The sequence below is a fragment of the Myotis nattereri genome, assembly GCF_964212035.1.
Source record: "Myotis nattereri genome assembly, chromosome: 5".
NCBI classification, from domain to species: Eukaryota; Metazoa; Chordata; class Mammalia; order Chiroptera; family Vespertilionidae; genus Myotis; species Myotis nattereri.
The window spans coordinates 76,092,137-76,116,739 of NC_138080.1; the positions used below are offsets into that span (position 1 = coordinate 76,092,137).

General features: G+C 54.2%; 1 protein-coding gene across 1 annotated transcript in view; it reads right to left on the reverse strand.

Annotated features, from left to right (window-relative positions):
- Positions 1 to 24,603, reverse strand: part of FSTL4 (follistatin like 4) — a 323,738-nt gene that overhangs the window by 29,052 nt on the left and 270,083 nt on the right. The window contains exons 7-8 of the mRNA XM_081091526.1: positions 17,043 to 17,209; positions 3,285 to 3,405 (exon numbers count right to left, since the gene is read on the reverse strand). Of these exons, the coding sequence (XP_080947652.1) occupies positions 3,285 to 3,405; positions 17,043 to 17,209 (288 nt within the window). The remainder of the gene's footprint in view (positions 1 to 3,284; positions 3,406 to 17,042; positions 17,210 to 24,603) is intronic.

A 24,603-nucleotide genomic window follows, 5' to 3' on the forward strand; every position in this document is an offset into this window, starting at 1 on the left:
GTTAGGACAGATGCAATACTAACCACCCCCTACCTTAGCCCAGACCTGTCAGTGGGCCCCCGACCCTAACTCCTTTAGTTGCAATGATTAACGATTTTTTCTCTCTCTAATCCATCCCCCAGAAGCCGTCAGGGAACCAGGTTTTAGAACACTAGCTCATCCGTGCCTCCGAGCTGGGTGCTACTTCCTTCAATAAACCTTTCCTTTCTTTGCTACTAACTCCTGTGCATGTCTTATTGGGCTGTGATGCACGCAGGAAAACAAACCCCTTCAGGTCTGCAACACCCACAGCAGCTCAACATTGACCTGCTGTCCCCCTGCCCCTGCACCCCACATCTGGATTCTCCAATAGCAACAACACCACGCCCCGGCGAGGAGGGGAGGTCAGGGGTCAAGAGCCTGGGCTTTGGACTCAAGATCTGTTCTGCACTTACTAACTGTAGGGCTGGGGGGTCTGGGCAAATCACTTGCTGTCTCTGAGCCCCAGGTTCCTCATTTTGAAACAGGGATGGTGCACGGGAGATATCCAGCAAGGGTTACCACTGGAATTGTGTCTTCCATGCCACTCTACTTTCAACAACACCTTCCCACCGCCCCATCCAGTAAGCACTTCCCTCAGTCCAGCACAGCAACCTTAACTTCTGGAATACTTTGACCACCTCTCGTCGTATTCCCAGGTCAGCAGGCAGTGGACTTGTGTCCTTGTGAGGTCACAGTTGGCCTATGTTAGCATGTTGCTCCCATGAGGGGGTTGGTTAATGGCCCCAAATGCCATGCCAAGTGCCTGGGAGTCAGCGCAGCCCAGGGACCTTGGGGCTCGGGGAGCTAGGGCCACCTGACTGGCCTAGCCCCGGTGTCATGCAGCCAAGCACTTTTCTACATTTAATGAGGGAGAAAATTGATCACAAATAAAGAGGTCCCAGCATGCCTCCTCCAATTCCACTGAGAGTACTTTGGCTGGAAGAGAAGCCTGGGATCTCTAAGCAATTAGGAAATGGATCTCAAACGGCCTCTCTTTGGGTCTCTGTGGGGAGCTTTTGCTCTGTTTAGACTCCCCCAGAGCCAGGAGCACCTCTTCAGGGGAGATGAGCACTGGCTGGGGAGTGGGGCAGTGGGGAGTGGGGGGAGGGAAGCGGAGGCCCGGAGGTAGAGGGAGGAGAGCACGCCCAGTGCCAGGTGGACAGTCACTCCCACCTGGTGGGAGGAGTCTCTTTTCTCCTTGGAGCCCAGCGCCACCACAAGCGTGTGTGGGCCTGGGCCTTGCTGTGATTCAGCACAAGGAGGACAGAACCGGCTCCTCCGCATCCTGAGTCTCAGAATTCTGGGGAGACTCGGGGCAGAAGGCCCACCTAGCACCACGGCCTGGCCACTTCATGCAGGAAGGCGTTTGAGACCACGGTCTCCTCTGGAAACCCAGGCTCGCCTGTACCGGCTCTCACCTGTCAGCAACAGGCAGGCGGCTCCCCTCCCTCCTCACAGACCTGCTTCGGAGGGAATGAGGAGGACAAGGCTCAGGCCCTCTCTTTGTGCCCTTGGTTCTTGTGAAGTGTGGGCAGGAAATGAAAGGCTGAGCTGAGGCTCTGGGGATATTGATTGATTTCCTGTTTCCAGGCTTGTCTGAGGACCCCAGGGACCCCGGGCAAACCACGGGGCGTTCTTCTGCAGCCAAACCGTCCCCAGCACGGTGCTGTGCGTTTACCCACGCCCGTTTTAGGCCGGAAAGCCCTCTTCACACTGCGGAGCACGTGTCCTGCCCCTGCCGGGGGGAGGCCCAGACACTGCTGCCCCCTGCACGTCAGCTGGGCTGGCTCCCTCGGCGGGTGTTATAACTAATAGGCCCTGGGTTATTCCGGGGAAAGCCAGAGATTTCATCGTAGGCCTGGATTCAAGCCAACAAGCACAGCCGCAAACCCCAAAAGGATTAAGTGCATCCCAGCTCAAGGGAGGTACTAATAAAATACGGCTTAACACATGAGTATAAAAGTCCCTAAAACATCCTATAGGGTAAATGTACAGGCAAACTGAGCCCACCCAGTTGTCCTTAAGTGCCTTGTCACCATGGATCCCAGAAGGAAGCAAAATTGGACCTCATTCTTGACATCCTGCTCACTTTATCTCAGAGTAGAAGCCCTGAACACCAGCTGGCTCAAACGCTATGGGGCTGGCTTGAGCTTCTATACCAGTGGTTCTCAACCTTGGCTGCACATTAGAATCACCTGGGGATCTTTTTAAAATCCTGATTTCTGGGCCTCATCCTCTGGAAATTCTGTTTCTTTGTTACTAATGTTGTGGCCCCACCCCATGGCAAAGAAACAGAATTTTGGGAGGATGAGGCCCAGAAATCAGGATTTTAAAAAGATTCCCAGGTGATTCTAATGTACAGCCAAGGTTGAGAACCATTGTTCTATAGTATAGAATCTATACCATTCCACTATTCCCTGCCGCACAAACTCCTGCTCAGGCCTGCTAGGTGGTGGGAATGATGCCCAGCTGGGTCTGATTTCCCCAGGGTGCTGATCCCCACAGCACTGTGGGGAGACAGTGGCTTGCTGTTCTGATGGCTGGTGTAACCAGGTTGGGGTCGGAGCATGGGCCCTGGGTCTAGAACATTACCTGCCCGTGGTGTGGCCCAGGCAAGTGACCTCGCCTAGAGACTCATCCATACGTGGGTTAAAATACACCAACTGGGAGCGTCCAGGTGACGTGTAAGCACAGGACTGGCCAGAGCAAGTGCTCAGAAAACGTGGCTGCTGTAACTTGATGCTGTCCCCGGGAGGGGTTATTTCTTCCAGTCCCAGGAGTCCTGGCAAGCACAGCCAGGGAGGAGGGTGGGGGGGAGCACAGCCTCCCAGGCCTGCCCAGGTTCGGGCTGAGGCTGGTTGAGCTTCTGAGGGAGGGAGGTGGGAACTGGCCTGTTGAGGAAACAGCGCCTCCCAGTTGGAGAAGCGACGGGGTCCACACTGCCTGAGGCGGTGGTGGGTTTCAGACAGCGTCTGCTTCTCCCCGGCGCCAAGGCCACACACAGCAGTGGCCGTTGCCCTGCCACCTGGAGGGCCTCAGCTGCCGAGGGTGGCACACCAGAGAGGGCTTGGGGTGAAGCCAGACACCAAAATTAGTGGGCGGACGTTGCCCTTTTCCCATTGCCCCCCTTTACCTATGAGCGAGATGGGGTGTTTGGGGTCAGATGTTTCTTTAAGGAGACAGACCATAGGAGAGGGAGGGTTGCTCTGAGCAGCATCTGGGGAACGCTTTGAGGGGACGACATGCACGGAGCCATTACTAACCATTCACCTGCAGGACGTGGGTCTGGAACAGCTCCTCGTGGCCGGCGGCGTGGCAGGTGTAGTTGCCCATGTGGACGGTGGTCACCTTGGTGATGTAGAGCGAGTCGTCCTCTCCGAAGTCCTGCGCGGGGCGATGAAGGCAGCGCGGTCGGCCTCTCTACCGAGGGGCTCGGGAAGGACGGGCAGGGCTCCCCGTTCTCCGGGAAACGGAATGCTGCAGCTTTGAGACTTCCCTCCCGCCCGTCCCCTTGCTCACAGAGCCGCCTGCGGGGCTGGGCGGGCTCGGGCTGCAGGACCTGCATCTGTCCCCTGCCGCTGGCCCAGAGCCGTATATCCACCTAAGGCCTTGCTCACCTTCTCGGGGAGGCCGCGCTCGAACCCTTCCCCAGCAAGCTCCCTCTCAGTTTCCACTGGGCTCACCTGCCCTGCTGTTTATTGGCGGTTTCCTGGCTCCTGCCCACCTGTTCGGAGGGCGCCGTGTTTAGTGTAGGCAAACTTCTTCTTAAAGGGCCAGACTTTAAGAAAGTTTTGGCTCTGTGGGCCACAGAGTTCCTGTCAACTACTCAGCCCTGCCTTGTGGCACGAAAACAGCCAGAACGATACAGAAATCAAGCAGTGCCGTATCTTCCAATGACATTTTATGTAAATCAATAGGCAGTGGGCAGATGTGGCCTGTGGGCTGGGCTTTGCTCACCATGGGTTTAGATCCCACCTTGATACCAAAATAGTTTCAGGCAGCTGTCAGAGGTCTGGAAAACCCAGAGAAAAGAAATAAAACTCTCAGGAGAATGGGGCAAGCAGCAACAAAGGGCAGGGCATAAAGAGAGCAGGAGGGCTGACGCGGGTGTGATTGATGAGTGAGTGTGTGTGTGTGGCCCATGGGATGCCGCTCAGTAAGCCTTGTCCCTGTGACCCTGCAGCTCACAGTGTGGGCTCCCACTGGGCTAGTGTGCAGGGGAGGGGTGGGTGGGAGGGGCTGTTGGCTGGTCAGAGGCCCCTGTGGGCGCTTGGGCCCAAAGCTCTCCCCCAGGGCCTTTTCTGTTAGCCGTGTTCTCTAGCAGAACCATGGCCAATGCTGGCCCTGTCCAGCCCCACTGCAGACAGGCTGGGAGACAGAGTTATCCGGCGTTTCAGGGGGACCCCTCATCAGGTTTGGCTCTAGCTACCAGACATCTCTGAAGGGTGGTTCTCAGAGCTGCCGGGACTGAGGAGGGCTTGGCTCACTGGTTAGGAACAGGGCCGTGCTGTGCCGGTTGTGAAGGGATGGGCCCGGCGCTGGGACACGGAGACTCAGGTTTTAGCTTGAGCTCTGCCATGGACCGCACGTTCCCTCGTCCCTCTGGCCCGGGTGCCTGCACCTGTAAGTTGTGCCCTGCCTGCCTCACGAGGGAAAGTGTCTGGGAATACGTTTTCCATTGTGGGGACTGTGACATACGTGGGGATGTTACTCTTCTTGTCATTATTAACAGAAGATGCAAAACCCCATGGATTCCCTGGAGCCAACACCACCCGTCCCTCCTGCCATTCCCCGGCCTTTCCACAGAAGCAGCCTGTGGCGGGAGGGAGGACAGGCCACAGGCAGTGGGCCAAGGGCTGTCCAAGGGCAGCCACATGGGCAGCCACGCGGCAGCTCCCGGTCCTGTTCCCATCGTGCCCCTGCTCCTCGAAACACTGACCCTCCGTCTTGCTCCCCCTCCAGAGGGCCCGGCCACAACCCTCACGAGTCCTTTAAAGATGCTTCTGGCCAGTGAACTAGCCCAACGAGGGGGTTCGGGCTCAGAGAGAGGCCCCGTGAGGGCAGAGGCGGAGGGTGGGTGGTGGACGTGCAGCCAGCTTTCAGGGAATAATGCCCCCAGCACCCCAGGGGAGCACACACCGGAGAGGCTGCTGGCACCCTGTGAGTTCCTCTGAAACATTTGCTCTGCCTCAGAAAGCCCCACTCCCATCCCTTCGCGGAAGCTTCAATAATAGAAATAAAACAGCAGAGAGCTGATTTGTCCTGTGTCATAACAGAGTCATAAAGGGTTCATACCTGAGTTGCTTATGAAAAGTTAATGGTTTGTCAGTTCTGGGGCTGACATATTTCTGGTCTAAGCGATTGCCTGTGTCAAAACCTAAACCTGGAGGAAAGTATATTTTGCTGGCGCCCCGTGGTGGGATGGCGTCTTGAAGGTGGGCTGGGAAGCTGGGTGCAGCGCCGCCCGGGGAGCCCTCAGCACCTCATCTGGCGGTTCCAGGGCAGCTCCCTCCCACAGGCGGCCCCAGTGCCCGGGCCCTGGAATTCATTTTCCCTCCACACTGTCCTCCTGAGCCTTCGCGCCCACAGCCCTTCCTCACAGGAGGGCCCTTGGTGCCCCCTGTGCTTGTTGTCACCTCCTTGGGGGTTGTGTGGTCACAGGACCACAGCATTCCCAGCTGAGAAGTGCCCCAGGCCGAGGTTCCCACAGATCACGTAGGGTGATGCCACAGTCTTTAAAAGCTAATTCTGTGCCAGGAAATGTGACATATATCGCCCTATTTAAGCCTCAGACACCCCCCCACACACACACCAGAAGCCATAAAACAGAATGACGGCCCAGTCCTGCCTCCTTCACAGCACAATCTGACCTCCTCTCACAACCTCCACTGCCACCCCGAGGCCAAGGCACCATCTCCCTCTGGGCGGAGGCAGGGACCTCCACGCAGCAGCCACATGCCCTCCTAGCCCAGAGCCTCAGCTAAGGGCCTGCAGGGATGATCTGCCTGTCCCTCTCCCAGCCCAACTCCTTCCCCTCTCCTTGCTCACTCCACTCCAGCAGGGGCCCTCGCTGTTGCTCTAACATGCCTCTAGCATGCCGGGCATCCTGTCCCCTCAGGAGCTTCCTACTTGCTGCGCCCTCTTTCCCAAAAGCAACCCATCAGCCTGGCCTGCTCCCCGCCTTCAGGTCTGCTCAAATGTTACCTGCCACCCTTTCTGCACCCCCACCCAGGCCCCTGTCTTCCTTCCTGCCGTATTTCTCTGTTGGCACTTGTTACATTTACACTGTTGTTCGCATTTGCCTGGTTTGCAGTCTGTGCCCCTCCCCAACCCCCCGCGGGAATGTGAGCTCCACAGGGCGGGCAGGGGCTCTGCAGCTGTGTCTCCAGCACCTGGCGCAGGACCTTGCGCAGGGCTGGCATCGCTGAGCGGACTGTGCAGCGTGGGCTAGGATTCCTTCTGGCTCCTTGGGTTTGACTACCAAGGAGCCCACCTCCCATCCATCCACCCAAATGTCGCCAGTACATGGGTCAAAACGAGGTGGTGGGGTGGAAAGGCAGAGAACTGGGCTCCATCTCGCCCCTGCCTCCCGTCCTGTCTCCTCCACGCGTCCCTCAGGCCAGGGCTCACTGAGACTGACTGGAGAGAAGGCTCGACTCAGAGCAGGAGGCAGAGACGGGAGAGCCCATGCATGTGAGCCCATCCCGGACTCCACGGTGACTCCTGGCGAGCCCCTAACGAAGCCCTGTAACCTCTCTGTCCGCTTCTCCTCGCTGCTCCCGGAGCGGAGGCAGACCTGGGTGCTCGGTCGGCGCCGAGGGGTGTGCGTCCGCTCTCCAAGGACACGCGGGGCTGCTGGGTGCATGGGGCTCCGCTTCGAGCACCTCACTCATTACCAGGCCGTGATTTGGGCTCTGGGAAGAACCTGGCTCTGTAATAAAATAATGTCTCTAGGCTGAAATAATAGGCATTGTGTAATTATGGAACAAAGTGCATATTGTTTTCTGGAACATGAATACTGACTACAGAAATCACATTTACCTCATTGGATGTGAGGAAATTACTTTAAAAATTGATTTATAAGAAGCTATATAAAACTGAACCTGCAAGCCCTCCTCTCCTGCATGCTCTCTGAGCTATGTCTGCACACGGCCATCAGTGCTTGATTGCATCTCTGTAATTGTCTTTTTATGGATGGCTTTTTATTTTTTATTTTTTTTTAGTTCTGGTGCATAGAAATGTATTAGCAAAATCAAGGTTCTTTCTAGCAATAAACAGATGCCAGATTAGACCATTTTTTGTATTGATGCACATCCATCTTTGGGAAAGAGACAATTTTACTTAAAGACTTGGTTTTTGCCTTTTAAAAAGCTATTTTCTAAGTATCTGCCCTTAATAAAGGAAGCAATTAAATGAGACTTAAGTATTAAACTATATTTAAGCAGAGGCGAGAGGAAGGGGTGTTGTCATAGTGACGCATGGGAGTCGGTCTAAGTGACACGGAAATGAGCCGTCCGTGCTGCATACCGAGTGACTGGGTGTTCAGCACAAGGACTCCAGCGTGGTCCCAGAGTTTGGGTTAATGACACTGTCAAGGCTACACGTTAAAACTCAGTTTGGAAACATTTTGTTTTAGAGCTTTTCCAACCCTGCCCTTCTCTGGAGCACCTCGGCTCTCTTTGGGGGAGATGGAGTGAAGGAGGTGGTCTTTGCCTCCATGCTGGTTCAGTCCTGGCTCCCAGAAGTACACTAACCTGAGCTTCCCACCTGCACAGACATTTCAGCACCGTGGACCCAAACATCGAGTGATAGCAGCTCCTTGGCGATGGCCGGTCCTCAGAGATGTTTGTATTCACACAAGCAAGGACCAGACGCATCCTTGGTGGGCACACGCAAACACCCACGTGGACACACGCAGTCAGCCTGAGCATGCGCACGCTCGTTCCAACCCACTGGCCCTCCACAGCTGACCATTCTGATCCACACTCGGGCTCCCCTGCTGGCCACTTCTTTCCAGCCCCAGGGAGGACAGACTTGCTGCTCTGCAGAACCAGTCCTCTTGCTCAGAGTCCTCTTTAGAAAGTCCCTGCAACTTGAAATGATCCCTGAGTAGCTGCTGAGTCCCCATGGGAGAGCTGCCATGGACAGTCACTTTCAGTGGGTCTGTCCTCCTGCCCATCTCCAGGCCCAGGAGAGGGAGCCAGAGGCATGAGAGCAGGCCCCCGGGGAGGACTCCTGGCTTCCCCGGGAATGCAGGGAGCATGTGGTTGCTGGCTGACGGTTTTATGTGGCCAGTCTCCCCATGACTGAGTGCCAAGGGGAGGCCCTTCATCTTCCTGTGCAGCACTCGATGGTCCCCGCTGTGTGTCATGGTGCCTGGTGCATAAGTGGTGCTCAGTTAGTATTTGCCGAGTGAATGGAGGTGTGTCAGCCAAGTGTGCTGTCTCTTGGGGAGCCCTGAAGGGAAGGGTGGTGGAGTAACATCACCTAAAAGTGGTCTGGCCTGTGTCCTCAGCTCCTGGGAGGTGCTCTCTGGGCCTTGGCTGGCCTGGGAGCTTTCTCCACCGGACAGTCTAACAATGTGGTGGGGGCTCTGGGCCAAGTGGCATTAGTTCTGCCTCCCCAAGGGCTGGATACCAGAGGTCAGCCACGTGGGCATATGTGAGTGACCTTGGGACACCAGGGTCGTGTGAGTTTCCCTGGCTGGCAGGACTCTGCGGATACTGTCACATGTCAATGCTGGGAAAGTAACATGTCCACGACTCCAGGGGAGGGGACAACGGGAGCTCACATGTGGACCCTCTTGGACTCTGCCCAGGGGTGTCTCCCCTCAGCAGATCTTAATCTGTCATCTTTCCCTGTCATGAACTGTCACCGCGAGTGTAACGGCTCTCAAAGAGTTCTGTGAGTCCTAGCAAACGATGGAGTCTGAAGGTAGCTTTGGGAACTCTCCAAACTTGTCAGAGTGAGGGTGGCCTTGCATGGAATGCTGTCTCTCACTTTGTAGTTGGCACCAAAATTCAAACAGGGCAATTGTGACCCAGCGGTGTGGATGCTGAGCATCTGTCCTGGGCACACACTTGAGTGCCTGAGTACACACAGGTGTCTGGGCACCTGCAGCAGAAGGCTCATACCCGAGACAGCTCTGAGCCCCCAGCTCATCCTCAGAGGCCAGAGGGCAGACACCTCTTGACTGGCCAGGACTCCAGAGCATCGTGTGGGGAGTGGCAGCTCATGGGGCCCAAGTTGCAGGCTTGAGCCCCTGAACAGGGCTTTGGATGGTTAGCCCATCAACCCCGCATGGCCAGCTGGGGCGGGGGAGGGACTCAGGCACTAGACTGAGCTCCAGACTGCTAGAGCCTGCTGCCTGCATCTGGGCAAAGTGCAACACGCCCTCAGAGCTGCATGGATCGTGAACCCCAGGCTGAGAGCACCTTACGGAGGGCACCAGCTTCTCTACGCTGGACCATACTCACAACAACAGCGGCTGCCATTCGTGCTGTCCTTGAAACACCCCAGGGAGGATTTAATTAAATTTCCTTCCACAGCTCATTTCAGGGACCGAGAAGGCTTGCAATCAGGAAATTTCGCCTGATACGGCGTTTAAAACCCTTATACACCGTTGGAGGGAGTGTAACTTAGTGTAGGCTTTTGGGGGAAAAATTTGACAACATCCATCAAAACCCAGTCAGGGCACATGCCCAGGTTAGGGGCTTGATCTCCAGCGGGGGGCGTGTAGGAGGCAGTCGATCAATGATTCTCTTTCATCATTAGTCTCTCTCTCTCTCTCTCTCTCTCTCTCTCTCTCTCTCTCTCTCTCTCTTCCTCTCTCAAATAAATCTAAAAAATATATTAAAAAAACAAACAAAACCCCCCAAACGTGCCCACCCTGTATGTAGTCTTTCTACTTCGAAGAACAGACCTACTTACGCAGACGTGCAAAGAGGAGTGTCAGGGTGCTTACTGCAGCACTGTTTGCAGCAGGTAAATCCCGAAAACAGGCTGAGTGTGGGCTGCCCTGCTGGGGCTGGGAGGACAGCCAGGCTTGGCAGGTGCTCAGTATGGCCTGGGGCTCTGCATTCAGGGTCTAGGAGCTGGATCACAGCTTTCCTGAGGGACCCTGCACCTTTGAGCTGGGGCCAGAAGTGGCCACTGAGCACAGGGGGAGCCTTGAAGCCAGTGACAGAGGGAAGAGGGGTGGCCCCGAGGGAGCCACTGAGAAAGCAAAGGCCAGCGAGGTACCTGGAGGGGCAGAGCCGTCCCCAGGAGTTGCACTGGCTGGTGGACCACGGGCCTGGCCCCTGTGTCTTTAGAGCTCTGGCCAGCACTCCCAGGGGCTTGCACTCACCCAAAGTTCTAAGGGACCAGGTGGTCACCGGCAGCCAGGGTTTCTGACACCAGCCAGAGAGAGCTGGCCGAAGCCTTTCAGTGTCTTAAGTACAGTGTTTTTTTCCCCCAAGACTTTAAAACAAAAGGTACCCAAGTGTTTAATGAGATTATTTTAATGCAGAACCTACAACCACTGTCTATCGTGTTGCAAACAGCTCTCCATGTTGATCAAACGCCTCTCATCTCTTTACAATGGATTCGTGACTGGTTCATATAAAGACAATAAAAATTAAATGAGTCATGAGCTCCTAAATCATTCTCTTTGGTCTTTTTACTAATTCACTTCCAAAGAGGAGCTGGCTGTGAGCACATGCTTCATTAGAGCTATTTGTTCCTGGTTTTACACCATTTAGGCCTGGAAAAAAGCGAGCCTTTAACACATCCTTCAAACACAGCCATGAATACCTCCCTCTAAAGGGTTTTGTTTTTCTGCTTTTATCACTGAGCTTCGCCTGCCGACATCTGAAAGCCCCAAAAAGCAAGATTTGGTGAAAGACGGAAAAAAAAAATAACCCAATAAAAAAAGAGTGGCTCTTTCAAGTCATTTGAAATATGCTAGATTTGCTGTAGGCGGGGTTTCCTTTTTAGTTTTTTTTAAAGAATACAACAGAAAAATGTTGCCTCTCCCTGAGAATATCCCAGCCAAACGATCCCAGGTGCGGGTCTCAGCCTTCTGCGCCCCTCCTGGCTGGGGAGAGGCCAAAGGCTACAGAGACACATGAGCCTGTACCTGCAGGGACACATCCCGGGGCCCGGGCACTGCAGCAGTCACTGCTGGAGCAGGAGGCAGCCCGGCCGGCCCCAGAGCGAGGCCTTGGCAAGGCTGGGTGCCGCGGGCCATGTCCCCAGAGTGAGGAACTCAGGGCTCCGGCTGGGTGTGCAGGTTGGCTGTGGGCCCTGGCAAGTCCCTGGCCCCTGTGAGTTACATAACCCCGCTTGCCTCCTGGCGTTCCGGTGAGTGTTACATGCGATGCTTCTCGTACAAAAAGCAGCGCGGCCCCTGGCCCCCTGGACGCGGAGCTGCCGATACTGAGGGTGGAAGCGGCCGCGAGGGGTCAGCTGTTTCTGTGACTTCGGGATGTCCCCCCCCTGCTCTGTTCTCCTCGTTAGCAGCTCTCCTGTCCCGGAGGATCGTCAGGGACCGTGAGAAAGGCAGTTATGAGGGAGGGCAGGTGGCACTGCCGAGGCAGGATGCGCAGCTGGCTTTGGGGACAGCCATTCCCTGCACCCCGAGTGGCTGCTGTACCTTTGGCCTGGATGGAGGGTTGAGGCCTAGCATGGATCGCACGTTCAGTTTCTGCAGAAAGTGAGGCAGCCTCTCCCCTGGGACCCCCAGAACCCCTAGGATGGAGGCCAGGGGAGGGGAGCGGCCTATGGATCTGCCTCTGAGATGGGCCCTCACCCTGGTCCCCAAAGCCTGGCTCTGAGCCTTCAGGAGACAGGGGCTGCAGGGGCAGCTCTGGGGGAAAGTCAGGGCTCTGTGGTCCAGGTGAAAAAGTGGGTGCCTGGGTGGGATCGGGGTGTTCCTGGCTTATGTGCAGGACTCCTGTGTCTGACAGGCCCCTGCCCCCCAAGCACGCTCCTTCTCTCAGGCAGTCTGACTTCAGGGCTGGGAGAGTCCTCGAGGCTACCCAGCTGGTCCCGTTTCCGCTTGGGTGCCTGCAGTGACGGGTGCCTCGGTAGCTCCTAAGGCAGAATTCCTCCTGACGATAAGCTAAGCCCACGGGGATCTGGCTGCGGCCCTGGGACGGAGTGCCCTCCGCACCCGACATTGTGCTGTCTGAACAGAGCAGGGCCGGGGCCACTGTGGGGTGAGGGTCTGCCCTCCGTCAGACGCCAGCTCAGGCCCACTCCTGGACGGCAGCGATGAGCTCGGGCTCCAGCTCTGGGAGGTGCCATGGGAGGTGCCATGGCCTTGCCCCCATGTAGCTTCGGAGGTGGGGGCAGTGGGTCATGTCCCGAAGGCTAAAGCGGGAGGCCGCAGGGCCGGTCTGAAGCTGCCCAGACTCATGACTGCCTCAGTAAAGGAACCATGGCAGCCGGCCAGGAAGCAAACACAGTACAGGCAGCCTTTGTTCGCATGCGTAGGTGTGGGAGCAGAAACTATTGATTTCTGATGGAACAAACAGAAAAAGGCGTCACAACCCAGAGACCACTCCAGCGGCCACAGGGTGTTCCCGCTGCACCTCTGCTGGGAGCGCCTGTCTCTGGGCCTTGCACTCTCGGTCCCCGATGCTGCCCTGCTGGGGGGCGGTGTTTTTCCCGGTGTGGCTGAGGCAGGGGTCCCTCATGCAAGCTGGGGCCTCCTGCCAAGGTGGGTGGGGTGGCTCAGGCAGCCTCAGGAGGCACACCTGGTCCTGCCTGAACTTCCGGGCAGCCTGGGGCACTGCCCCACTCTGAATGCATTACTGGGGAGGAAGACCCCTAACCCCTCTCCTCTCACACCTCCCGGAGCATGAGCAGGGTCCCCCTCATTTTTGGGTCCCACTTATTTGGGGTCCTCCTTGGGTGCATGTTTAATCTTAGGTTGGAAGAGGCTCATGGTCAAACAGACATTTGACCGTGTCACTCCCCAATTTAAGATCTACGAATCCCACTGCCTAAGGGAACAGCCAAGATCCTTTATGTTAATATTCAAGCCTGTCATGTTCCGGCCCCAGCCCCCCATCCAGACTCCTCTCTTGCTTATCCCTGTCCCCTGAACCTGGACCAGAGCTTCACCTTCCTCCGGCCCCCAGAGCTGGCTCCCTCCTTGTAACATGGAGCCTGTAATTCTGCCTTTTGATGTCTCAGCCCCCTCGAGGCCCAGGGTGTCTTTGCTCTACGCTCTGGCACAGGCCTTGGATTCACCAGCTCATAGTGAGTCCAGAGGATGACTCTGCACGTGCGCCATCTGGACGGCCACACACACACACACACACACACACACACACACACACACACACACCCGGGACTCATGAACGCTGTGACAGCTACACTGCTCGCTGGGGAATCCGAGAGGCTCCTTCCCACTCGGCTCCGGGCTAGAAGGTACATTTACTTTCTAATCAAATATTATTCTGATGCTCGAGGCAGCCTTGATGTTTGCAAGTCAGAAAAGTTTAATTACATGTGTCATTAGGATGGCATTCTGTAATGGCCCTGTGAGTGAATTCATTTAACAGAATTCTTAACAGATAAGACAAGACAAATTAATATTTTGTTGCCCATGAAAGCGTCTCATTAAGAGAGTAGTGAAAAAGTGATTAATATTTTGTTGCCAATCAAGATGTCTCATCCGAGTGACAAAACAAGGAGGCCCGCACCTCCCCGAGCTCGCCCCGCTCCCGCCTGGGGTTTTGTAGGCTGATCAGCTTCCTGCTCTGCGCAGGGTTCCGTGCCCGGCGCTAATTACCACGCGGGGGACAGTATTCCATCTCTGACTGCAGGGGGCGGGGCGGGCACTGGCACGCTGTATGCTGAGAGTCTCTAGGAGCTATTCCATCCCTGATCTTTGCCCCGTCAGGGCTGCCCTTCTGGGCTGTTCTCCCCCGACCACTTCAAAAATACCCCGTGAAACCAGAGGGTTTGGTTGTTCCCCCTACAGCTGATTTCTTCCCAGGGCTGCTGTCCTCATTGTCCCCAAACGGGGACTGCTCCTTACGATCACCTGCTGTGTGGGCACCTGACTAGTCATGTCCCACATTCAGCCTAAAAATGCCCCCGCAGGGAGGACATCCTCATCCCCCTGTCCCCTCAGGCCCAGAGAAGTCACACAGCTCACCCAACAGCTCTGGACCTGCAGGAGGTGGCTGGTCATTGTCTGTCTCCCTGCATGAAACGAGACTGACATGGATGGTGTTGTCCCGTCCCAAGGACAGGCAGCAGGGGCAGCCCAGGGTCATAGCTGCCTGACTGGGGAGCTGCAGGCTTCTGCTGGCTGCTTGTTGGGGACTCAGGATGCAAGGTGTTGTTTGGCAGCAGCAGCAGTAGTAGTAATAGTAATAATACTGATGATGATGATAATGAGAGGGATAATAGCACGGAACACTTGTGCCAAGAAGGTCACATGCATCTTCTCATTTAATCTGCACTGTAACCCTATGAGGCAGTGACTATTATTCATACCCATTTCATAGAGGAAGAAACTGAGGCTTAAGGAGGCAAGTGGCCTTTCCAAGGTCACTCAACTAGTAAGCGGCAGAGCTGAGACTTAAACCCAGGTACCTTTGACCTCCCAGAGTCTGTGCCCTTCACTGACAGGCTGTGTTGCCTCCTTCCTCTTTCTAAGGCAGGGGAGCCACCTACACCTGCATGGACATATATGTATGTGTGAATAGGTGTGTGTATGTGTATGTGTTGTGTGTGTTTTTGTGTGTATGTGTATGTGTGTGGTGTTTTTTGTGTGTTTATGTGTATGTATTGTGTACTTGTGTGTGTTTGTGTGTGTAGAATGTGGTTGCATGCATCAGGCCCGAGGACCCCCGGGGGGCTGGCGCTGCCCTGCATCCTCACGTGGGGGTTTCTGAGAAGCTCAGAGCCCTGCCTGTGTGTGGGCTGCTGACTTGACCACGAGCAGCAAGTGCTTCCTGGGAGGTAACGAGAGCCATTAATCTCCAGTTGCACCCACAATTACCCAAATTGCTAACCTCACTGTGCAAAGTAAAAATGCAATTGAGGTGGTGCTGGAGGCATGCTTAAGGGAGGGAAACACACTCCAAGTAATTTAATTAACTGATGGCAAGTGCATTAAGAGGAGTTCTGCTTCAGCCTTTACTTCTGGTGTCTTTAAATAGAGCATCAAGCAAGGCCCATGGATGTCCAGACAAACACAGGCAGACGTGTTCTGGTTCTGAACCACTGACCACTGGCCACACATGGCTAAGAGCTGATGCCCACCTTGACAGCTCTTGTACATACAAACGTGTACCCTGACATACACACACATGCACCCCAGGACACTACCTTCCCTTGCTAAGATCCCAGACATGCTCTGGGCTCCTTAGGCTCAGAAGACTGCCCATCAGCATCTGGCGTCAACACCCACCGGGTTTGTGCTGGCACTGACATTCAGATACGGGTAGAATACAGCCTATGAGGCAATCACAAGGAAACGTCCTGCCCAATGTGACTGGGGAAGCGCACTCCTGCCAGCTCTGCCCAGAGTGGCTCTCCAGGATGGCCCCTCTTTTCTCTGCTTCCCACACGATTTCCAGGTGCAACAAGAATCCCATTCGAGGATTCCTGCAGGATTCTGTACTGGGCCTCTCCCCATAAAGCAGACGTCAAGGGTGTGGGGTTTAGCTGCCCTCTTGTGGCCACCAGTATTGCTAATCACGGTCCTGCATGCACGTGCATGTCTCTAGGGTTGGGGAGCTCACTGCCTCCTCTGATGGCTCACTCCATCGAGAGGCAGGGCTGTGGCTGGAATGGTGTTCCAGCTAAGGGGCTAATATTGGTTTCTTTTTGGGGTGCTCCCTGGGCCTTTGTGCTAGTCCAACTCTTGGGTTACACAGACCAGGCCGACACCCTCTGCCCCAGCACCTCCCCCAGCATCTTAGCACTGTTAGGGGGAACTGGCCACACATCCCACCAGTCTTCCTTCTCTGGATTCTGAGCCAGTTGACCTGTCCTGCGCCCAGACCAGGGCTGCCCCCTGTTTCTGTACCTGCTGACCTGGCAGCATCTTGCTTGGTGACATCATTCTGTCTTCTCACATGAACTTCTGGGAAATCCTTTCAACCATTGAGCCAAACCAGAACCAATAAATATTCTTTAATGAATCCCTGTATTTCTCAAGTCCAGTAGAAGGGAGGTACCATTGATGTTGCTTTTCTAATAAATTAATTCATTGAGGATCAGCTGTTTAAGAAATTGCTTAAGTGCTACAGGCAGTGTGGGTGACGCTGGGACCCCAGCCCAGGCTGCCTGGGCCCTCAGCGTGCAGACGTTCTCCTGTTGGTCACGATAGGCTGTGTGAGCTCAGGGCTCTCCCACTCAACGCATCCCCCCCCCCCCCCCCGCCATTTCCCACTCCATAAGCAAGGCCTCAGGGCAGGCCCCTCTGGCTGGACCTAATTTTCTTTCCCTCATCACCTGGCCTCTGTCCTCCAGCCAACCCAGCCCAGGAGCTCACCTCTGCCCTCCACAGGGAATCCCTCTTCCCCATGTCCAGCTGTCTATATTCTTCCCAGCTTTAGGGCCGGAGTTTCCCCTCCACCACCCAGGGGACCTCACCCAGATGTTCTCCCTGCCCGGGAGCCCTCCTGTCTGGCATGTTCTCTGTTGGACTGTGGTCCCTCCCTCTGAGCAGTGGGCTTGATACACAGCCCCCTCCTGTCACATCCCATCCTCACGCCCACCTCCTGGCCTTAGCCGCTTTGGCCTGTAACAAGGACCTCCTGCCCTGCCCCCTGGCTTCCCCGTTCCCTTCTTCTGGGCCTGGCTGGCAGGCTTACAGCCACCACGCACCCTGCCTCTGCATGTGGTGGGGCTTGGGTTTTCCGGTACCTCCAGGTGTCTGACAACAGGTTGGAAGGTACCAAATGTGGGTGGCCGCAGAGAACCCTCAGGCCCTGCCTCTGCCGCAGTCTTGCACAGGTTACTTCCCCTGGACGTACGTTTGAGCTCCAAGCCAGAGCCAGGTTACTTACGTTGATGTCTTCCAAATCCAGGAAGTTCAGGGCGAGCCCGTTGCGCTTCCAGACGATGGGCGGTCGCAGGTCTCCGCGGACAGCACACGTCAGCACGGTGCTCAGCCCCACGGTCACTGTGGCCACGCTGACCCTCTCCTCGGGGGCGAGGCTGAGCTGAACCACCTCTGCAGGGAGAAGAAGGCCGTCAGGTGCAGGGGATTTCCTGCGGGGCAGGGGCCGAGGTTGCTGGAGGGCAACGGGCATTTGTCCAGCACGTGCCGACAGAACGTACAGACGGACATACCTCCCGGGAGAGGGGCCACAACTTATGCCAAATGATCAAAGGGCTCTGTGGGCCAAAACGGGCCAGGAACCACAGCGAGTGCAGAGGCGCCGTCTGGGCTGTGGCCGAAATGTGGGCTGCCCGCCCTCTGGGCCGTCACACAGAGACCAGGGCCAGACGTGCAGCGCCTGCCATGTGCTCCCGGGGCTTCGGGCCTCACGAGGTCTGGGCCCGGCTGGGTGCAGTCAAGCTCTTCTTCTGGGGGCAGCGTAAAGGTTGTGCTGTCTGCAGTCTGGGGGATGGACTGGCTGACCTTTGAAGGTTTGTTTCTGCCTGAGGACTCTCTGAACTTGGATTTGGATTTCTGCTCAGCCACCAGGCACGGTAGCCTTTAACTTTTTGAAGTGTACTTTAGGCTGCACAAATTATTAATCGTTGCCATTTCACACTTGATAACTGGCATGAAGACTGGCCATTCTTCAGGCAAATGGGAAGGGTCTAAAATACTTCCCTTTAACCAGAGGCTTTCTGAAATTCTTGGGATTTATGAAACAATTAATCAGACTCAGATGTTCAAAAACCAAAATGGGATCAGGCTTGGAGGGAGAGTCACTAGCCCACTGGCTGGACTGCCTCCCCCAAATCTGCAAGGCAAGTGGGCTCGGGGCAGCAGCCAGAGGCGGCATGAGCTGAGGGAGGCAGCTGGCTTGGGGGTTGGGGGGTAGGGGGAGCTGTGTTTATTCTGGATGCCAGCAAAAATGCTGGGAGCCCTTTTTACTCTGACTGAGACTCTATCAGGGCCTGGGGGTGTCTGACAGCTGTGGAGCAAGGCAGAGAGCTGGGGATGGAGCTGTGTGACTCAGTGGGACACTTTTGAGATGAGATCAGGCAGAACATCTGTGCTCACACCCTCCTGCCAGCGTGTGTGGGAGAGGGGAGGGGAACGCGAGCCAAACAGCCACAGGCACGAAGGCGCGGAGCTACAGGTGCGCGATGCACTGCAAAGCAGATGCAGTCGGGTAGGAACCTGAGGAGCAAAGCCCTTCCCGTCCACAATCATTCAGTGGCCCTGCCCTGGGCCCACAGAGAGGAACAAGGTATATACTAGGCGCTCAATCAACGCTTGTTGGACGGACGGATTCAAAATGGAGAAAGTGGAAATAAAGAAGGAAAGGAGCCAACAGGCCAGCGGGGAGGGGACAGTCACACACAGGACAAATGTGGCTCCCGGTGACGGAGCCGCAGGAGGAAAGATAAGCAGTGCGTGATTGATGCAGATGCAACCGCGTAATATTTCACAAACGAAGGTACATTTCACATTCCCTCTTCAATCACGTGCTGTGTGCTGCCCTCCCGCCTCGGAGTCATGAGCTTATTCCTCAGGGCAGAGCGGGCGCTAGCCCGCTGTAGCAAAACCCGGCTTTGGAGACAGAGGGCAGAGTGAGGAGAGATAAGGAGAATTTGCTAAAATTGTCCAGCTTCCCCTGTGCTGCGCTGGCCCTTAGGGCTCAGAACCCAGATTCTCCCCATGTATAAACAAGGTACCTCTTCCTCATGGGATTCCTTGCCTGGTGTGGCCCAGTGGTTGAGTGCCCACCAGGTCAAGGCACATACTCAGGTTACAGGCTCAGCCCACAGTAGGGAGCGTGCAGGAGGCAGCTGATCAATGATTCTCTTATTATTGATGTTTCTACCTCTCTCTCCCTCTCTTTTCCTCTCTGAAATAAATAAAAGTATATTAACACCCCCTGTCCCCCCAACAACCCATGAGGCCCTGTGCTCTATGGAAGAAGTAAGCAGGTATGGAATACCCCATCCTCGTCCCGGGGCATTGTGGGAATCACAAGGGAGACAGTGGAAGGGCAAAGAGTGTGCCTGCTAGTGTGTAGGTGAGAGGAGGCTGAACTGTCTCCAACCGGCCTGCTCCCCTCCCCACCTGGGGCGATTACACATGGTGTGAGAGAGCCAGAGCCTCGGATTACCCACCAGAGCCCCCTGGACTCCTGAGTGACCTGCAGGGAGCCAGAGGTCCTTGCCTGTGCACTGGCTGGGCTGTGAGGTGCTCTGTACCCCGGTGTCTGAGGGCTGCATTGAATGGCCAGATCTGGGCCCAAAGGCAATGACCTCCTGACCTTGAGGGGTGCATCGTGCCAGTGGGGGCTGTGCGCGGCTGAACCAAGGGAACCTCAGACTCCAAAATCCACCAGGCTGCGAGAGCCCAGACCAGGAGCTCAGCCAGGGCTGACGGCTGACAGGGAACTGGGGAGGATTAGGGTTGCGGGGTGAGATCCCAGCAGCAGAAACCGGAGGTGGTGGAGAATGGCAGGGTGCTTAAATCCACACTCAGAAACCAGATAGAGGAGCAGCTGGGGACGTGGGGTGGGGTGGGGAATTGGAAACACGAAGCGTTTTTCTTAGGTAGAGAATTAATTATGTGGACTGCAAAAATGATCATCAGCCCGGACTCAGCTTTATAATGGATTGAATATTTAGGTGCATTTTTCTCCCAATGGCTGGTGAGTGGGGCTTGTGAAGAAGTCAGGTGCTATATGTTATCACTTATATGGCCAATTAATCTATGACACAGGAGACAAGAATATACAATGAGGCAAAGACAGTCTCCTCAATAAATGGTGTGGAGAAAACTGGACAGATAATGTGTAAAAAAAAAAAAAGGAAGAAACTAGACTGCTTTCTCACACCATATATAAGAAAAGACTCAAAATGGATTAAAGACGTATGTAAGACCCAAACCATAAAACTTTCAGGAGAAAACATAGGCAGTAACTCTGACATTGCTCTTAAGTAATATTTTTTTGGATATATTTTCTTGGGCAAGAGAAACAAAAAAATAAACAAATGGGACTATATCAAACTAAACAGCTTTTGCAAAGTAAAGGAACCATCAACAAAACAAAAAGACAACCTACTGAATGGGAGAAGACAGTCACCAATGATGCATCCATTAAGGGGTTAATATTCAAAATATATGAGGAATTCATAAAATTTACACCAAACACACACACAAACACACACATGCAACCTCATTAAAAAATGGGCAGAGGACCTGAATAGACACGACTCCAGAGAGGACATACAGATGGCTAACAGACATGTGAAAGGGTGCTCAGCATCACTAATCATCAGGGAGATGCAAATTAAAAACCACAATGAGATATCACCTCACACCTGTCGGAATGGCTATCAACAAATCAACAAACAAGTGCTGGCGAGGATGTGGAGGAAAGGGAACCTTGTGTACTGTTGGTGGAAATGCGGATTGGTGCAGTCATTATGGAAAACGTATGTAGATCCCTCAAAAAAATAAAAAAATAGAGCTATTATATGACCCAGCAATTCCACTTCTGGATATTTATCCAAAGAAACCCAAAATACTAATTCAAAAAGATATATGCACCCCTTCGCTCATGCACTGATGCACCCCAGGGCTCCCATGGTACCCTGAGGCCTGAGAACCCTTGTCTTAAAAGAAGGGGGTGTCTGCATAGATGGAAAGGGAGTGCAGGTGGATTTGGGGAGGTGAGGTAGACTGGCTGGCTGGGGGCCTGGGGGCCCTAATTACCAGGCTAGGAGCACCACCCTCATTTGGAATGTAACACTTATGTGCCACGCAGGAGGCCTCCCTCCATGTGGCCCCAAAGCGATATATTTCAAAAAGTGTTAGAAAAATGTCTGGAGGAGCCTGTAGCACAGGGCTAAAACCAACCAACCAACCAACCAACCAACCAACCAACCAACCAACCAAAACACCCCGGGATGGAAGTGTGCGCCTCTAGGCCTCTGCCCTGGGACAGCCGCTCCTGTGACCTTGCTGAGCGCACCCGCCCATCATCTGTATGTCTGAGGACATGCACTTTGCACAGGAAAGACTCGCAAAATTAGAATGGTGCATACTGACAGGCCATCATAATTCTGCTGCCAGCTACACAAACATTAACCAAAGTGCAAATATTTGGATCATTTAAAGTTTAATTAAATGTTGTTTCATTGAATTTAACTCATGTCAATATTCTCCAGCTCCGTGTAAAATTCTGAGGAGATTTATGACAACCGAACCTCTCCTCACTCCCAGTTATTTACTGTTCGGCACGCCTTCCTCTGGCCAGGCCCACGTCCCTGCTAAGTAACCTCCCTGCAGAATGCGGCTATAGGAAGAGGCTGGTGTCCTTGGAAAGAGAAGGTTAGAGCAGGCCAGTGGGGAGCTTGGCCAGCCTTGTTGGGCAGAGATCCCCCAGATGACAATGGCCCTGTGATAAGAACTGGCAAGCTGCCTGGCGAGGAGGTAATTTGGGGAGGGCAAGGGAGTTGGGGGGCCTCACAACTTGGGACACCTACCTCCCTATGCATCAGGCTTCTGACATCAGAGGGCTTCCCTTGTCCCCCCCCCTCCCCCCCCCCCCGGGATTAAGAGGGACAGGTTGCATGGCCACGACTGTCGAAGTCAGCGCAGGTTGGTTGGCACGAGACAGAACCTTCGTGGTGCACTAACCAGGCTGTGTGTCTGGCAGTGGGGTCCCAGGCAGGGCTCTTTGGGCTCTGGTGCTTAGCATGGTGCCTGGCACACAGTTGGTGGCTTGAGGCCAAGTTGGGCTGACAGCTGTCTCCTGGGAGACACCTACTTCACTGTCTAGGTCCTTCAAACCAGAGCAGCAACACCCTTGGTTTTCTAGACACAAGATGTTGCAAACACCGGCTCTCAGCCTGCTCCCTGCACACCTGCTCTCCCTGCTCATTGGAGCTTGGAGAGAAGGGGCGGTGCTGCGGTGAATGGGCCCATGGAGAACAGGGTAACAAACATCCTTCCTGAAAACGGGAGGCCACGAGACTTCAGTCGCTGGAGAGCCGGTGTTAGTTCCTAGCACAGCTTTCCCGTGATCTCGGCTGCTGTTCCTCACACGGCACTGAACTCGAGGAGACACTCACAAGCCCATCAGCACCTTCTCAAGCAGGACTCTGGTGCTTCACAGCAATAAAAATTAAATTTCTCAAATTCTCGTCAAGTTGGCGTTAGTATTTATATGTTAGAAATGCACTAATGGAACACATTCCTATTCTCAGGTTCTCGTCAAGTTGGTGTTAGTGTTCGCATGTTGGAGATGCATTCCTATCTGGACAGCTGGCATTTTTTCAAATGATGATCTTGGTGAGAAGAGCCTGTCAAAAGCTCAACCTGCCTGCACAGCGATATGTTACTTATTTTTAAAAACATGTTTTTATTGATTTCCGAGAGAGGAAGGGAGAGGGAGAGAGAGAGATAAAAACATCAGAGATGAAAGAGAATCATCTATTGGCTGCCTCCTCACACTCCCAATTGGGGATGCAGCCCGCAACCCAGGCATATGCCCTTCCTGGGAACTGCACTGCAACCTCCTGGTTCAAAGGTCAACACTCAACCACTAGCCACACTGACCGGGCTGCACAATGATGTTTTAGACTGAACCTTGCAGGGCAAAGCCAGTCTCAGGGGCCTGCTTGAGAATTAGGGCCATCTGGGGAGAGAGCCAGGTGGGCGCTTAGACACAACTCTTGGCTGCAGCCTCTTCTCACAGTGTTTTCCTTGTAAATGAATGTTCTTTCCTCAGAATGAACCCCTCAGGTGACCTGGGAGTTGCCAAGGGAAGTGTGGCACCTGCGGGACCAGCTCTATTGATCTGGTCTTGTTCCTGTGACCAGGGCCACACTGTGAAGTTGGTAAGTGGGACAGAAAGCATGTCTTCTGACCAAATAGGGGACAGGCAACATCTCAATGTCTCCTGGACACGATGACTTCACCTGGCATTTGCAGATATAACTGAGGTGGGGTGCGTTGTGTCCCCGCTTTTTCCCTTCACTCACTCCTTTCCAACCGCTGCTGGCACTTGGCAGGTGGGAGACTGGGAACAAGTTGTTGTAGGGCCTTTCATATTGACACTCATGTTTGAGCACTGAGCTGTGTCTGGCATCCACAGGGGGCTCTGGACCAGCCAGACTTGCACTTATCCAAAATTTCCTGTTTCTTTATGCAAAATTTGACTCAATTTTTGTGCCATCTTCAGATTCCCTCTTCCTTGTTTCATTTTTGGAGCTCAGACACCATCTTTTCCTGGGTCTCAAGCCTGCTGGCTTTCAGACTGGAATTTATACCATCGGCTCTCCTGGGTCCCCAGCTTCCCGACTGCAAATCTCAGCTGCCAAAATCATGTGAGCCAATCCTCTCTCTCCATCCTTCCATCCATCCACCCACCCACCCACCTACCCATCCACCCATCTATCCACCCATCCAGCTATCCATCCATCCATCTATCCATCCACCCACCCACCCACCTACCCATCCACTCACCCACCCACCCACCTATCCATCCATCCATCCATCCATCCATCCACCCACCCACCTACCCATCTACCCATCTATTCACCCATCCAGCTACCCATCCATCCATCCATCCATCCATCCATCCATCCATCCATCCACCCACCCACTCACCCACCCATCCACCCACCCATGTATTCTATTTGCTTTGGTTCTCTGGAGAACCCTGCCTAATGCAGTCATCATCCACGCTCTCTTCTCTCCTCCATGGAGACTGTGTGGTCATGTATTTTGTGAAAGCGAAGAACACAGCCTCCTAGTTGCTGCTTGAGAGCTGCCTGATCTGCTCAGACCTGATAAGGGTGAGAAACAGCCTCTGCTCTGTACTACTGAGATTTGGGGGCTTCTACAGCAGCTGGTGTTAATTACCTAGTACACTCCCTCAGAAGAGAAAGAAAGACAAGTTCATGTATTTCCTCGAAAGAAACTGTAGTGAGCTGTGGAAGGGACCTTTGAGAGGCCAAGTTATTCAGGTCAGGAATACTCTGAGAATCCTCTGATGAGAGGAGATCCAACTTCTGCTCTGATATCCCTGAACACCCCTGTCCAGGCAGCTCACTCGCTCATCCCACGGCCGTTTCTACTACTTTCATGATGAGATGGTGTCCAGACTCTGGGCAAGGGAGGGGGCCCCAGTGTGGGCTGGGAGAGAACATGTAAATAAATTACACAGTATAATAAGCACTACAGATAGAAAGAACAAGATGCTGATAGAACAGCAGGGAAGCCTATTAAGATGTGAGGGGGAGTGGTGGTGGGAGCTTCTCTCATTAGGAGACATTTAACCAGTTAACTGCCACACGTCTAAAACGGAAACCATCCCCACACGCCACGATATTTTGAATTTAATTTAAAAAATCATTTTGCAATGACCATTATAAAAATAAATATATTACTCACAATTGGGGTGTTCTTGAATATTTTCA